At 42.3% G+C, this 15,559-nt stretch overlaps 1 protein-coding gene across 5 annotated transcripts in view; it reads right to left on the bottom strand.

Annotated features, from left to right (window-relative positions):
• The window catches only part of MYH10 (myosin heavy chain 10), a 74,835-nt gene that overhangs the window by 54,385 nt on the left and 4,891 nt on the right, over window positions 1-15,559 (bottom strand). For all 5 annotated transcript variants that reach the window (XM_083487422.1, XM_083487419.1, XM_083487421.1 and 2 more), the window contains exons 2-3: window positions 12,626-12,998; window positions 7,308-7,464 (exon numbers count right to left, since the gene is read on the bottom strand). In XM_083487422.1, the coding sequence (XP_083343548.1) occupies window positions 7,308-7,464; window positions 12,626-12,973 (505 nt within the window). In that variant the 5' untranslated portion in view covers window positions 12,974-12,998. The remainder of the gene's footprint in view (window positions 1-7,307; window positions 7,465-12,625; window positions 12,999-15,559) is intronic.

Raw genomic sequence — 15,559 nt, 5'->3', positions numbered from 1 at the left:
CACCTTCTGAAGGCGGGCAGGGGGCATTTAAATCGCCCCGGACAGCGGAGAATTCCTCCGCTGTCCCAGGGTTTTTTTAAATGCTGGGGGTGGGAAGAAGAGCCCTTGTCCCCCCCCCCCAGCCTTCAGAAGAGCTCCGGGGACAGACTGTCCCCGGACCTGGTCTGAAGGCGGTTTCCCTAGGAACGCATTAATTGATTTTCAATGCATTCCTATGGGAAACCGTGCATCGCAAGACGAAAAAACCGCAAGACGAAGAGACTTGCGGAACGAATTAATTTCGTCTTGCGAGGCACCACTGTAAAGACAAAAACCCAAGTGTTTAGACCAGGCATCCCCAACCTTCAGCCCTCCAGATGTTTTGGACTACAATTCCCACCATCATCCCTGACCACTGGTCCCGTTAGCTAGGGATCATAGGAGTTGTAGGCCAAAACATCTGGAAGGCTGCAGGTTGGGGATGCCTGGTTTAGACCAACACTGCTTTGTCAGTTATAACTTTAAAAGAGCTTTGAGTTGACATAAGTAAGACTTGGGGACTAGGACACTCCTCGCCACAATGAGCAGCTACAATTGCTTTTCTGTTGATACAGCAGAAAAGGATATGCTGGCCTTTCAATACTTAAAAAACCCACAAGGAAGTATACTTCTAGGAGAACGATATCAGAAAAGCTTTGTGGGGGGGAATTTAAATGAGAATTTACCTGACAGGATTTACCTGTTAAAGTTCATCATAAGCTATTTCCTTCTTTTTAATTATTTATAGTTTCTACATTTCTGTTTCTTGAACAAAGAAAGACTGTGCACCTCGTGTGTCTGTAACAGGGTAATAAAAAGGACAGCCTTTCATAACGAATCATTTTTCATCTTAATCTGCAGTGCTAAAGAACTCAGGTGAAGTAAAGTCCAACTGAATGTCTCCATAAGTGAAGTGCAAGCTCCTTCATGGGAGGAAGCAAGTGTTTGCTGCCAGCTCCACATGGCTGGTAGGCAGCAAGCAAGCTGGGCCATAAGGCGAGTAGGAAAACCACCCCTGCCACTTCTCTCACCCACAAACTTCCTTCCAAACCAACCAGAATGCAACAGTGCAGGCCCTTCTAGTTCCAGCAATTATTTTGCATCACTCTGCCATTCCCATCTCCCGCATCATACAGGGTCACCAACACAGCACCCACAGGTAAAATGAATGAAGACCTTTGTGAGTGCCTGTGAAGCCACAGGCACCAGGTTGGTGATCCTCACACTAGGTGATCTTGGGCCAGTCACTACCTCTCAGCCTAACCTGGGATCTTCTGAATAAATACTATTGCTATGAACTGTTTGGAGGAACACAATACATCCCCCACCTTCCTAGTACTGTACTATGTCATTAAACCAATACAGAGAAGTATGTGTGTGTGAGAATACTGGACAGCTTGAAAAATAACTATTAATAGCAATGCCAATGAAACTAGGTTAATCATGACCCCAGCTTGGCAATATAGTTTACAGGAAACTCATTCAACATTAAACTGTTTTTGTAAGAGTTAACAGACTCTAAATACAGCATGCCCAAAGCTGATATACACAAACGCCAGAAAAGTAATGCCAATGTTTATACAAGGGCAGCTATTACTTTTAAACCTAGTTATAAAACTTTCAGAAACACTTGTCTGAACACAACTCGTTTTGAAAAATGAAGTTTATAAAGAGAACTCTGGAGTTAATTCATGTTCATAATGTAGCCAAAGTGTATTACCGGACATGCACGCAAGATCAGTTAAGAAATTTTGTACCCTGACTAAGTTTATTAAGAGTTACTTATTTTTTACAAGCTTCTTTAACTTAGATTTCATGCATTAATGTTTAATAGAACAGTTAAGTCCAGTAGCATCTAGCAAGGCAGCACAGGTAGTAATGCGCTGTTAAGCCATCTTCCCAATGCCAGGTATCATTGCCCGTTATTGAGGGGGGGAGACAAGGCACTGGAGAGCTCAGCATGGCAGGATTGCCTCTGCTGTTGCACCTGTACACCACTAAACTCTCCACTGCCCTTCCCCTCTAAGTAACCAGCAGCAATGAAGTACTGGGAAGTCAGGTGAGCAGCACAGCCCCACCAGCCACTGCAGGTTAACTCACTAGCCGTTTTGCAAACAGAACAGCCTTGTGGACAACTCTGTATATCTAACAGCTTTACTGTATCATAATTCACTGAAAGAAAAGGTCTAAGTTTATATAATCATTTAAATTAACCTATACAGTGTACCCTCGGGTTGCAAACGTGATCCGTGCGGGATGCACATTTGCAACCTGCAGCAAGCATGAATGACTGAACAAGAACTTATCTGTAATTTGGTATCAAGTGCCACTCAATCAAATGCATGCTTATTCACAGCTACCGTCGAATTCAATGGGATTTACTCCCAAGTGTGCAAAATATTACAGCCTCCACATAAAAGCAAGTACTTCAAGCGGTGGTAGAGATGTAGCTCTGCACAGTGTTACGTGCTGTTGCATTTTAAGAGCAAACATCTAAGGTCAGCACAAGGCAAACATCACATGAGCTAGGGCTTTATGCTAACCATTTTATGTAGGGAATTTTTAAATCAAGGTACTACCAAATTTATCTTTTAGCATTCTATTCTATCAAAGTTTATTGAAGCAGAAAAGACAAGAGGATGCAATTCATTTAACCAGCCTCATCCACTGAAGCCTTGCACAAGGACTTTGACTTGTGCAAGGGTACTTTCCCCTCCTACTCCCCTCAGCATCCCCCCAAAACTGGGAATTTTGTGGGGTGGGGGAGAATCCCAAGAACAGGGGGCAGAAGAGGGAGATTTCAGCTTGCCACACTTAGAAGAATGTCACAGTGAATTCCACCCACAGGCATTATCTTGAAAAAAGGCAATGAAGCAAAGCAAATGCTTAAAATGCTTCTTTATCCTGAAAAGGGGGCGGACGAAGGGATGCTATCCACTAGTTTGTAACCTCTACCTCTGGCTTCAAACCTGATCGGCCAGAAGTTTTCTTCCTTCATGAATTTTTATCTTTAAAGTAAGCAAGCCTGCTTTTCCTGCATTCCTAGAGAACACTCACTTATCTCCTCATTCTCGTCTGTGTACCTCCAAGATTTCTTCCAGTTATCAAACACTGCGAGAAATCATATGCTTATTTGGAATACTGTGTACCGTTTCTGGTCACTTCACCTCAAAAAGGATAATTGCAGAGTTGGAAAAGGTTCAGAAAAAGGCAACCAAAATGATCAAGAAAAGCAGTGGAGAAACTCCCCTGTGAAGAAAGATTAGTTTCGAGAAAAAGCAAGAGGGGACAGGGTTGAAGTGTGAAAATGTATGCAGGGTGTGGAGAAAGTGATTAGAATTTTCCCCCTCCCACTCAGAAGAACTCATGGACAACCAGTGAAACTGAATGTTGAAGGAGAAAGCACTCCTTCACACACCATACAGCTAAACTATGTTTTTTTTCTCCCACGAGAGGCTGTGATGGCCACCAACTTAGATGGCTATAAAATAAGATTAGACAAATTCATAGAGGATAAGGCTATCAGTTTCTGGGCCAAAGCTCTACAGATGTAGTCAGTTTCCAACTCCCACCACCCCTCTGAACGTGCCCCTGGGGCTGCTGGGAGATGGAGTCCAACAAAACCTGGAGGGCCATAGCTTCCCAGCCCCTGCTCTAGGATATCCCACACACAGCACGGCACCAAGACCTTGAAAACGAACATTCAACTTGACTGAATTTACTGTTAGACACAGTTGATGCAGCAGTTCGAAGAGAATAGCCAGACTCCTGCTCCACTTCCTGCATATGACAAAGACACAATTCATCTGACATTTTCCAGTTCTTCCCTGCACACTTAAGAAACCCGCCTTGTTCTAATCCGCTGCAACACTATCATTAAATTTTATAAAAGCAGACTTTGTTTACCAACTCTTGGGTCTGTCCAAGTCCCATGAAGAGCTAAGTGAGGCTTTAGCAGGGTTGGCAGTTTGACAGAAGCACAACTGCAACCCATTCAAAGCGCAAGGAAGATAAAGTAGGAAGAACGGCAAAAGAAGAAAAAAAGAAAAGATACCCAAACACCGTAGACCCTTCTGCAAACTTTCAGCTAGCTGGAAAGCTAGGAATACAATTAGAACTTAATGGTTTTGAAGAACAGGCATATCAATACAGTATGAATCAGGCCAAATTTACAGGAACAAGCAGAACAATTGAGTTAGGCCAGTGAGAGAGTTTAGCAAACCTCACCTGTATGTTAGTACTACTGAATATTGGAGGAAGAAAACCCCCTACCATTGACAACACATTTTGAACTCCATCCAGATCGAACCTGTAAGGAAATTTGAGGAGCTGCAAATATGACTTCCTAAATTTTGTGGTGGATTTTCTGGATGTAACTAGATTCCTTTCATAGCGGCCTACGCTAGATGAGGATTCTAGACATCATATATGCCATAAGAAACCTGAGGCCTCCATGCCTACTTCAAAGTGCAGATACTTCCCCTATTACACCAGAGTGCCAATTTTCAGATGCTTTGCAGTAGCTCAAGCTGAAACCCCCTCCAGTTTCGCAATTTTGATATGCAGATTCAAAATAGGGTACATCCATTTTTTTAGTAGAAATTTGGTTTTTCTCATCTTCCCAGTAAATTCTGAGAAAATCTAGTAATCACCAGCACACTGTCCAAATTTAACTCCCCCCCAGGAAGCTAGACACTGTGTGAGATGGAACCCCCCCCCCAGCTCCTCCACTGCCCCAAACAGAACAAGTGGCCTAAATGACCCTCAACGCAGTGGTACAAATTTTAAAAGCTCAGAAGTTGTCCTCAAGACGCAAGCAGCTTAGTTAAGCCTGCCTTTAAAAGAGTAGCACAAATCATCCCTAATGTAATTCAGAAGATTCTTCAAGCTCTCCCCTCAGTGGTTACTCCCGCCTAAGTTGAAGGCTTGGATAGCTAGAGAGCAGCGTGACTGCTTCTCTCCGAATTACTTGTGTCCCTGCATGATCACGGAGGTCTTTGTGGGAGTCACTTTTAGTGATCCACCATGGCTCAAATCCATAGTTGGTATCCAACAGGAGCTGTACACTTAGTATTACTGGCCCCATTTTATGGAACTCCCTTCCAGTTAATGTCAGGCAGCCGCCGCCACCATTCCCTGCCCCCCCAAAAAAACTTCTGGTGCCTACTGAAGACATTATTAATTAATTAATTAATTAATTAAATTTATTATTATTATTATTATTATTATTATTCCAGCAGGCATTGTAACTGAGGTTTGATTTTATAGTTTTGACCAATTTATATTTTTTGCACTGTATTCCTGCAAACCACTTAAGAGACGACTGTAGTTAAGCAGTATATAAATTGTTTGATATATAAATAAATCATGCACGTGTCCCCAGTCCTGGAGGCAGAGATCTCGCACAGCTTTTCAGTGCTCTGCCTTTCATGTACCAGAAGCAACAACTGTAGTTTTAATAATGCCAAGTGTTAAAGCACAACAGCTGCCAAGTGCTCCATTCTCCAGTCCTTTCTTCACTTGGCAGTGAAGTCATGGAACAGAATTATCTCCTCAAAGCCTATTGCCTGAAATTTATTCCCATTTCCCATTTGAGAGAGGCCAAAACTTGAGGGCTCCAATTAATGTTAAACATCATGCTAACAGTCTTTAATGCATTAATGTCTATTAAGGCAATTGAACCATTCATAAAAGATTCTGCTGACAAACTCCAGGGATAACAATGTGATTAGCGAGAAGTGGAAGCCCCCAAGGGGCAAATTTTCTGCAAGTGGTTTCATTTAGTCTGCAAAATCTTCCATAAGTAAGTACTAAGCATCTCTTCGAGTGTAGAACGTGGAGTCCCTCTGCCCCAAGGATCGCCACTGGGATCTGTGCTTTTCAATTTGTTCAAAAACTATCTAGAGTTGGGAGTCAGCAGGGAAGTAGCCAAGTTTGTTGATGGTGGTAAATTGTTCAGGGTGGTTAAAACAAAGCAGTGTTGTGAAGCTTTCCAAAAGGATCTCTCCAAACTGAGAGAATGCATGGGAAAATGACAAATACAACTCAATTTTTAAAATGATAAACATCAGGGCGAAAACCAGTATCTCTAAGTGATACCCACTACTTCCATGTAGTTTTCTTTAACAGGTAAACATAAAGGCCCCCTGGCTGGTTAAGTCGAGTCAAAGTTTTATTTCATAACCCTGAAAGGATAGATAAAAAGGCAGAATATTTGAGTACCGGCAATAGGCTTTGAACAGTGAGTTAGCCCAGACTTGCAAAGGACTTAACATCTAGTACTTCTGCAGCCATTTCCAGGTCAGAGGATTCAGTTGCACAATGGCAATTGGAAAATCCAAGAACTAGATCTCTCTCTCTCTCTCTCTCTCTCTCTCTCTCTCTGTGTGTGTGTGTGTGTGTGGTGCCCTAAAAAGCCTTCCCCATTTTATTTTAATTATATTAGCTGCCTACTAACTGAAGTTCTTAAGATAGCAGAGTATAAATATATCAAATAACCACAACCTATGAAGGCCAAGGGAAAAGTGAAACAGGTCAGTTTTACCAACAGGAAGGTGAAAATGTAGCATATGGATAGATGGATAGGCAGATACTGAAAATGATTCCCGGCTACGTATTCAACACTTTGAAGTGTGCAGAAACCCTGAAAATGCTGTAGCATAATCTTCTTGTAGCCATTTTTCACAGCATCCCATGCATGAAACAGAAGCCACACATCCAACTCCTCAAGTAGCAAGGGAAATATGAAGTTTGAAAATTTGCACCTTCACAGTAGGGTTCACCCCTCCCTCCGCATAGTCAGTTTCAGAATTAGTTCTCACTAAAAAGCTTGGAGGGGGAGAGATAATTCATCTGAGGTTTTAATTAATTTAACCACCATCGAAGAACTTGTCAGACAGTGGTATTTGGGTAATTGAGAACTTAGCAAGATGTGGTAGGTAGAGTAACATTTTACTCTATAGTGCATTATTTGGGTGTTTCTATATTTAACAATATGGCATACAAACTGATTGAAACATCTGTGCAGTAAGCAAAATTTGTGAAATCCATATTTAGGATGTCTCCAATGTGATTCGGAACATTTTTTTAAATATACTGGTAGCTACCTTAATAATTTTCATTGGTAGCCACGGTATGGATATATCAAATAACCTATGAAGTCATTGGGAAAGTATAAACAGGTCAGTTTTACCGACAGAAAGGTGCAAATGTAGCATACGAATAGGCAGATACTGAAAATGATTCCCAGCTGCATACTTAACACTCTACGTTTAAAGTGTGCATCTTACCTTGCAACATGCATCGATATGCTGATTCGGATATTGCATAAATATGTGGAGGCATCTCATGGCGTTTCTTTCCTCTGTACATTTCAATGATGTTCTCAGAGTAAATTGGGAGGTTCTTATAAGGATTTATGACTACACAGAAGAGCCCGGAGTATGTCTACAGGGAGGGGGAAGAAAAGTTGATTAGTCTCTCCCAACCTGCATTAACCTAACCTGTATGTACTACTGTTTAATTTTTTTAACTGATTGTTAAATAAATAAAACTTTCCCCCCATTATCTTTGGTTTAATTCACGATGCTAAACTGTGTCTAAGAGTGAACAGGAAAGCATGCAGGTGCAGAGTTATAAAATAGTGGCTACTTCACTCCTACTGCACTGTTGGAAAATAAGCCATGGTTTGGATTAGAATTACACATGAACCCAGCCTCATGGATTGTCTAAACTATGGTTTGTCCTGCAACCAAGGTTTGCTTTTGGTTTACACCTTGTGGTTGTCAAACCACATGCCTAGCAGGAGCAGAGAGGAGAAAGATGCTTGTTATTTTCTAAATATGCAGCAACATGCTTGCTCTTTCACATACTGCCATGATTTGGCTTAGTGTGACATGCAAACTGAGCCACTGATTCCTATCCATCCTGTCCTTAACCACACAATGCTCAATGCTTTGTTTTTGTTCAGAAACATACACCATGTACTGTTAGCTTACACACATTTCACTCCTGCATAGATACAAACAAGAAAGTGGGGGAGACATGTTCCACACTATAGCATTATTGAAATAAAGGTACTTGGTGGGTCTTTTAGAAGACTTCAGCTGCAAAAGATAGTTTACTGCTATAGCTCATGTCAACATCAGGGATGGGGGGAACAGCACAAGGTCTGGAGCTGATGTTTATTTGCCCTCCTACTTAAACCAGCAGAGGAAAAATTCAGATGACATCCAAGCACATAGAGTGTTGCATTTCGCTGGTGCAGAAAAAGATTTTAAGCTCTCCACTTTGCTTACTGGATCTTGGATGGACTGGTGACATCTCACAGGAACCTCCAGAGCCTGCATGAGACCTTCCCAGAGCCTAATAAGCAATGTAGAGGGCTTAAAAGCTCTCTCTGCCTTCTGAGTGGGGCAAGCCCCACTCAGCGCACCAGCTTCAGAAAGGTAGGGGTGGTCACATGGAGGGGGGGAATTCTGTGGTTGTTCTGATTATAAATGATTTCAGCTTTATGCACAATCCCTCTGAAAATAACCCTGTGCAAGTTGCAAGCCTACTGTATACTATGACCGCAGTCTGGGCATGGATAATGGAAAAGCTCTAGTCTCAAGACTGATGCTGGTACCTCTTTGCATAACTAGATGCCCCATTTGTGGCAAGTCAGAGTCTTGCTAGATTTTAAGCCAAAGATATTAGACCATCTTAAAACACAGGCCCAAATATCTTTTTTGAAATTCTGCTTCTCAAGTGAAGGAACAATATATAATCTGTAGCAGTAACAGCATATAAACCCGTGTCCTATACTCCCCTTCCTCAGTAGTGCACTGTTCTACAACTTTCTTAGGATTTTGGGTTCTCACTTCAGCTGCCACTTCCTAAGGAGGAACAGAACAGTATTTTCGGCTAGCGGGCTCCTCAATTCCATAAGTACAAGGCTAGTTTATCTATGCCATACTATTAAGTAGCCTAGAAATGGGAACGTTATTTAAAAAAAGCAATAAAAGAGAAGACCATCATGTGTGCTGTTCTACAACTCATGTTAGTGTGAAGATTTAACCTAATAGTACTGAACAAGATGAAAAACAGGTCGAAGTACACACACATAAAAAAGTGGATGTGTGTCTTGAGGTAGCGTGGGGGGAATACTTATTTATGCCTCCTTATCAGCAGGTTTTTGAAACTTAATGCTACTACAACACAAGACAGTATTGCTTAGTAATTTGAAATCTACATAAAGCCCACAAAGCATCCTGAAGGAAAATATGGTACAATCTGTCACAGTTATCATTGGAGTGTGGATATTTGTGGAACCCTGTCAAGAGTACATTCCAGCATTCCTAGCCCCTTTTGAACAATAAGACCTAAGACTTGTTCTTCAAGAAAAGGAAGCTATCAGTTGCTTGAATTTGGCAGGGTTTTCAATTGCTTATCATGTTAGCAGTGGAAAATATTATATTCAATTATATATATATTCATTATCACAGAATGCATATGTCCTTTACACTGATCCTAGCAGTTTAGTCTGGTACATCTGTACTTCTGCAAAGTGAAGAATTCGTAGAGAAATTAGTAGCTAGTGCAATCACAATAGCCAAATAAAGAATTCTGGGTTTTTTTAAAATAAAAATAAGTCTCTAGTCATCCTACAGAAGCTCAAAAGTGGCCTCTGGTCACAAAGAAAAGTTTATGTACCCCACATAATTTCATAATCACTTCCACCTAAACCCCCTATTGTCTACCACTTTCTCAGCTCTCTGGGGGCAGCCCTTAAGACAACTCACAAAAAATGCTCAAATCAACCACTTGATACAAAACACAGTGAAAAGTAAATTTGCATTGTATTGATTTTCATGGTTTATTTTGAAAAGTAGAAGGCAAATTTCCGCAGTACAATATTTCCTGATTCACTGAATACAAATGTGGTGTTGCATTTGGCTACAGCTCCTCTTTCAAATACCATTTTATAGCTCAAACACAAATCTTCCTTTCCTAATGCAATTTAAATATGAATTTCTTCACTTCAGGTGTTTCTAAAACAGAAGGCTGCATAGACTGTTTTGCCTAGAATATGTGGTATAATATGACTCAACTCAAAACTGTGATTTAAACATTTCAGGTATTATTAATGTTGACTTCTTTTTCTTGGTGTAGAAATTAAGATCTAGGCCAGTGCCAATAACATGCCACACAGTAACTGTTTTGTTGAATTATAGTTATTCACTTTGAACTAGACCTCAAAATAAGTGGTACAAATCTCAGATCTGGCATGGAAAGATTCAGATTTTGAAATTTTAAACATTTCCATTAGAAATTTTATACTGAGAGTCACCTAAAGATCAAAATCAATGCTGCTACCCCCTTTTAAAAGAAGTTGGGTGTGGGGAATTGAAACAAGGACCTTCTACATACAAAGCATGTGCCCTACCATTGAGCTACAGCTTTCCCCTTGAGCTTTTACTACCTTCTCAATATGTGCATTGGATAAATGTAGGATATAACAATGGATAAACCCAGGACCCTAAGGTGGTGTTATCTCTAGATACTGAGCTGGTCTTTCCTCTGCACCCACCCCACTTTGTAGTTCTACCTTGCTTTTTCTTCTGTCTTGAGAAAACAGAGTAGAAAGAAAGAAATATATTAGTGAAGGACAGAAGGGAGTCTGAAGCTTCAAGTTTTCTTGTTGTGTCTTGACATATGAACGTATGGAAGGGGAAGGAGCATGAATCAGCTATTTGAGTATGTAGGATGCAGCAGACTGCTATAGTTTGACTACATTCAGTATTGGAGGGAGGGGAGAAGGAATTTATAAGCTTATGTGAAGTTATTTACTGTTATCCAAAAACCATGTAAAGGGTGGAAGGGTGACTTTGGGAGTTATTTAGGTGGGCTGAGAAAATATTGCCACTGTTACAATTTTTTTGAAAAATGGGGGAAAGTTGAGTGATTTTAAAAGGGGGCATATTTGTATTTAATTTGGTAAAGCCAAACAAGCAGCCACTATAAGATTCTGAAAGATGGGGCACATTGAACTAGAAGTCCACCAATGCAAATTGACCCAATGTCCACTGTCATACACAATCTGGCAAGGAATATGATAGACGGTCGTAGTGGGAGTAAGACTGGGAACGAGGTACCAAGGCAAAATAGATAAAAAAATTTAAAATGGTGAGACTTTTTAAAAATAGCTAGTGAGGAAGTCATGTGTATTTCTTGGGGGATTGTATTCCATGAGTAAGGGGCTACCAGTGAAGATCACTTGTCTTCAATATCATTCAACTATTAACACACAGAGTCTAGTTTATTAAAGCAGTTTCTAGGTTCAGCTATAAAGGGAGACTGTGGGTTAAGAAACCGTAAAAGTTTTATATTATGGCATGTGAGTGAAAAGAGGAGGAAAAAATATGGGAACAATGCTCCTTTTTTCAGTCAAATAAAACACATGTTATTTGGCCATTACTGTCATACCTAAGCCAGGCCTATAAGTCAAAACTAGCACCTTGCATTGTGCACAGGACACAATTACAGATTCAACATATACTTCGGAGCACAGATATAATTTGGCTCTAACAAACCCAGCCCTAGATAATCTACCACATTCTGTGCCTGTGGAAAATTCTATTTTCAGGGGCACGCCCCACACAGAGCACATTACAGGTATCTGGTCCTTTGAAGGTGATCTGAATTATCCAACAATAAGAGATGCCAACCATCAAGGAGAAATACCTAGCTGAAATCCAGCCAACAAAGCTGAATATGCATAACGATTACTAAACTCGACGGACAAGGAGGATGTAAGCCACATCTAGAACAGGAATCCTAAACTCCCTAAGGCCACAGGACCTGCCAGCTATTATCATCACTTCCACCTTGCCAAGATTCAACTTCAGCTGGTTCACCTGTATCCAGCTCCTGACCATGTCCAAACACTGAATAAGCATTCTAAGGACAGGTGCAGCCCTGGAAGAAAAAGTCAAGGTTGCATATCTTCACCAGTTGCAGTAGCAGCTTGCAAATCAGCTCTCCTATCTTCCTAACACTGCATTTTGCTGCCAATTACCTAAGAGGGGGAGGCAAGGCCACAGCGTTGGGGGAGTCAGATTAGCTCCCTGCTGCTTTGTCCCTCCCCCTCTCAGTAACAATAGTGATGCTTAGGGAAGGTAGGAGAGCAATGTTTCACCCATGCAACCTCTCTTGACTGCTACTGACTACTTGTCTATGCCCCAAAACTATGACCAAGCCCAGGGGCCAAAAACTCATCAAGAGAAGCTTGGAAATAAAAGGTTCCAGTCACACAATGAAGAGATGTTCGTGACCAGTTTCAAAGCCTTCCCGGCCACTAATGCTGAAGCATTCAAAAACGTTTGTGTGTCCTGGTCACCTTATCACTACCCCACAGTCAAAAGTATCAAGAGCCACAGACTATCTAGTAAGAAAAAGTAGGGTGATTATCAGAACCCTAACCACACTGGTTAGGGTTACAAGTTATACATAACATCAGGCTGGCATTAAAAAGGATACAGGTACTTTTTCACATTTCAGTCAATAAGGAAGCTGTTGTTGGTGGCTCCATGGTCCAGTAAAGGGCAGACAAATAATTATTACTTACATAAATGAGCCCAGAGTAGTATCGGTCCTTCAAATTATGTAGAACAGAGGCCTCATTTAAGCAGGTTAATTCTGCCATGTCTTCCACTTTAGAAAATTTGGGAGGGTTCATCTTCTGAATGTCATCTTTGTTGACAACCGCTTTCTTCCCATTCTCAGCCAGTTCAACCAGCACTTCATCTCCCCTCTCCTCTTTGATGCTTGCAGCTTCAAAGCCATGACGTTCTGAAGGAATCCACACAAGTTTTTTAGCAGTCCAGTCAGCCTGTGTAGCAGGGTTGTAGATTACTGCCCTGTCCACAAAGAGATATCTCTCAGGGTCCTCCTGTCCTATCCTCTGCGCCATCATGAGGGAATTAACAAATAACTGCAACCTAGGGGGGGGGGAAATGAAAACAGAAGTAGCAGTCACTATTAATACATGAGTTTCTAAAACTCAGCAGATTCTATAGCTAGAGCACTGAATAATCTCAAGGATGTATACCCAAATAGGGGATTTAGCAGATTCTGCATAAATGGGTACTTATGAAAGCGAAACATCCTATGAAACCAGGCCATTTCTGTAAGAAAGCATATTTGCTCCAATGTAATGCTCATGCTTGCTTAGTAAGAGCCCCCATCTGTAGCCATGCAAGTATCTGCATTTCGGCTTGCTTTTTCCATTTACTTTCAATGCACTGACACTGCAGTCCACCAAGACAAAGGTGACGCTGTGGTCTAAACCACAGAACCTCTTGGGCTTGCTCATTGTAAGGTCGGCAGTTTGAATCCATGCAACAGGGTGAGCTCCCATTGTTTTGTCCCAGCTCCTGCCAACCTAGCAGCTCGAAAGCATAACAGCACCAGTAGATAAATAGGTACCAGAGTCGAGGGGAAGGTAAACAGCGTTTCCATGTGCTCTGGCTTCCGTCACGGTGTCCCGTTGCACCAGATGCGTTTTAGTTATGCTGGCCACATGACTCAGAAAGCTGTCTGTGGACAAACTCCAGTTGATTGAACTTAACGGTCCAGTCAAACCAAAGGCTGCAATCTTATAAACATTTAAGCTAGGGACAAATATTCAACTCTACGGGGCTTATTTTCAATGAAACATGTACACTACACTGCACTTTCTTATGCCAAAGTACTTTGATGTAGGATACCAGTTTCTGTATAGAATGGCTTTAACTTTATAAAGTTATATTTAGTACTGTACAATTTGTTTTTGGTGCAGTAACAGAAATAATCGATTACCACTCCATGACAGCTCCACATCTGTCAGTGCATTCAGTAGTTTCACAACTACCTGTCCAATACATAATAAGAAGCATCAGCAACTTCTGAAGGAGGATAAACCAGCTGAGTTACCAGCTAGGCTGGAAGACGGTAGGCAAACAGAAGCAGTGTTCAAAATTCCCCAAGCGCCAGGCACATTTTGCTACTGGCATATGTCCAACTGCAACTACCTTGAGATTTCTGGACATCATGAAACGTGTTCTGGCAAACACACGTTTAAAAACCTCTGCCTTAGTCCAGAGTGAATTTCCACTGTGTGTTTTTCTACTTCTTGCATACTGAGACAAGTGAACTGTTGTAAGAGCAAGCTACAGTCAAGCAATCTGGCCCAACCTCCTAGTCCAGTGTTTCCCAACCTTTTTTGGGCAAAGGCACACTTGTTTCATGAAAAAAATCTCGAGGCACACCACCATGCCAGATGGGGAAAGGTCACTTTTTACTTATGTAAAAATAAAAATAAAAATAGTAACAGCATAGAAGGTAATGGTTATCTCTTTGATGTCTGATGGGAGGGCATTCCACAGGGCGGGCGCCACTACCGAGAAGGCCCTCTGCCTGGTTCCCTGTAACCTCACTTTTCACAGTGAGGGAATTGCCAGAAGGCCCTTGGCACTGGATCTCAGTGTCTGGGCTGAACGATGGTGGCGGAGACGCTACTTCAGGTATACTGGACCGAAACCGCTTAGGGCTTTAAAGGTCAGCACCAACACTTTGAATTGTGCTCGGAAAGGTACTGGGAGCCAATGTAGGTCTTTCAAGACTGTCGTTACGTGGTCTCAGTGGCAGGTAGCAGCGCTCACAGCTTACGGACTGCACCGTGTAACAGGTGTCTGGCCCAGCAGCCTAAGGCGGACAAGCCACTGAAACAGGCATTCAGAATCCATTCATTTCATAAAACCTGCAGGGCTCAATCTCTGTGTTTGTGTATGTGTGTGTTTCTGTTTTGCCCAAGGGTCTGGGGGTGGGAGAGAGCTCTTTAGCATGATGCTTTTAAAACAATTAAATTATCAACAAACAAACCTGATGATACGAATAGCAACGTCAGGTGCTACCGGGGGGGGGGGGGAGAAGGGGGCCTACTCGGAAGTAAATACTGCGTCCAGGCGCAATTAGCGCTGATTTAAGGTGCACCAAGACTGCCTAAAAACCTCACCAAAGATATGCAACAAAGCGCTTCGTTGCAGAGGGGAGAGTTTGTGCACCGTGGAGGCTGGAGGGCTTCTATTCTACATGCGGGGGTTGGGGGGGGCGAGGAAAATGTGCTCCGTGGGGGGGCGGGGAAGGCAAGAAAAGGAGCTGAGCTCTAACTATAGGCTCCCACGCTTGAGCAGGCCCGACTCGGTGGGGTGGACCACCCTCTCTCCTGGAGGAGGAGGAGGAAGAGGAGGAGGAGATTCCCATCCACGGCGTGGCCTCCCGCGCTCCTGAACGGGAAATCTCTGCAGCCCAAGACTCTCCGCGAGGCAGCTCCTCCCTTCCTGCCTTGAGCCGCCGCCAGCCGCGCCCCCCTCCCCAGTTATCTGCTGCCTGCCAAGCCCCGCCCCTCTTCATTGTCCTCCCCTTCTGTTTATTCCCCTTCCTCCATCCCTCGCTTTTTTCCCTCTCTTTCCTTTTTTAAAAAAAATATTTTCTCTTCCCCTTCTTTTTTTCCACCCTTTCT

The sequence above is a fragment of the Podarcis liolepis genome, assembly GCF_965112155.1.
Source record: "Podarcis liolepis genome assembly, chromosome: 2".
NCBI lineage: Eukaryota > Metazoa > Chordata > Lepidosauria > Squamata > Lacertidae > Podarcis > Podarcis liolepis.
The sequence above is the reverse complement of the archived record's forward strand: the minus strand, read 5'-3'. Positions and strand labels throughout refer to the sequence as shown.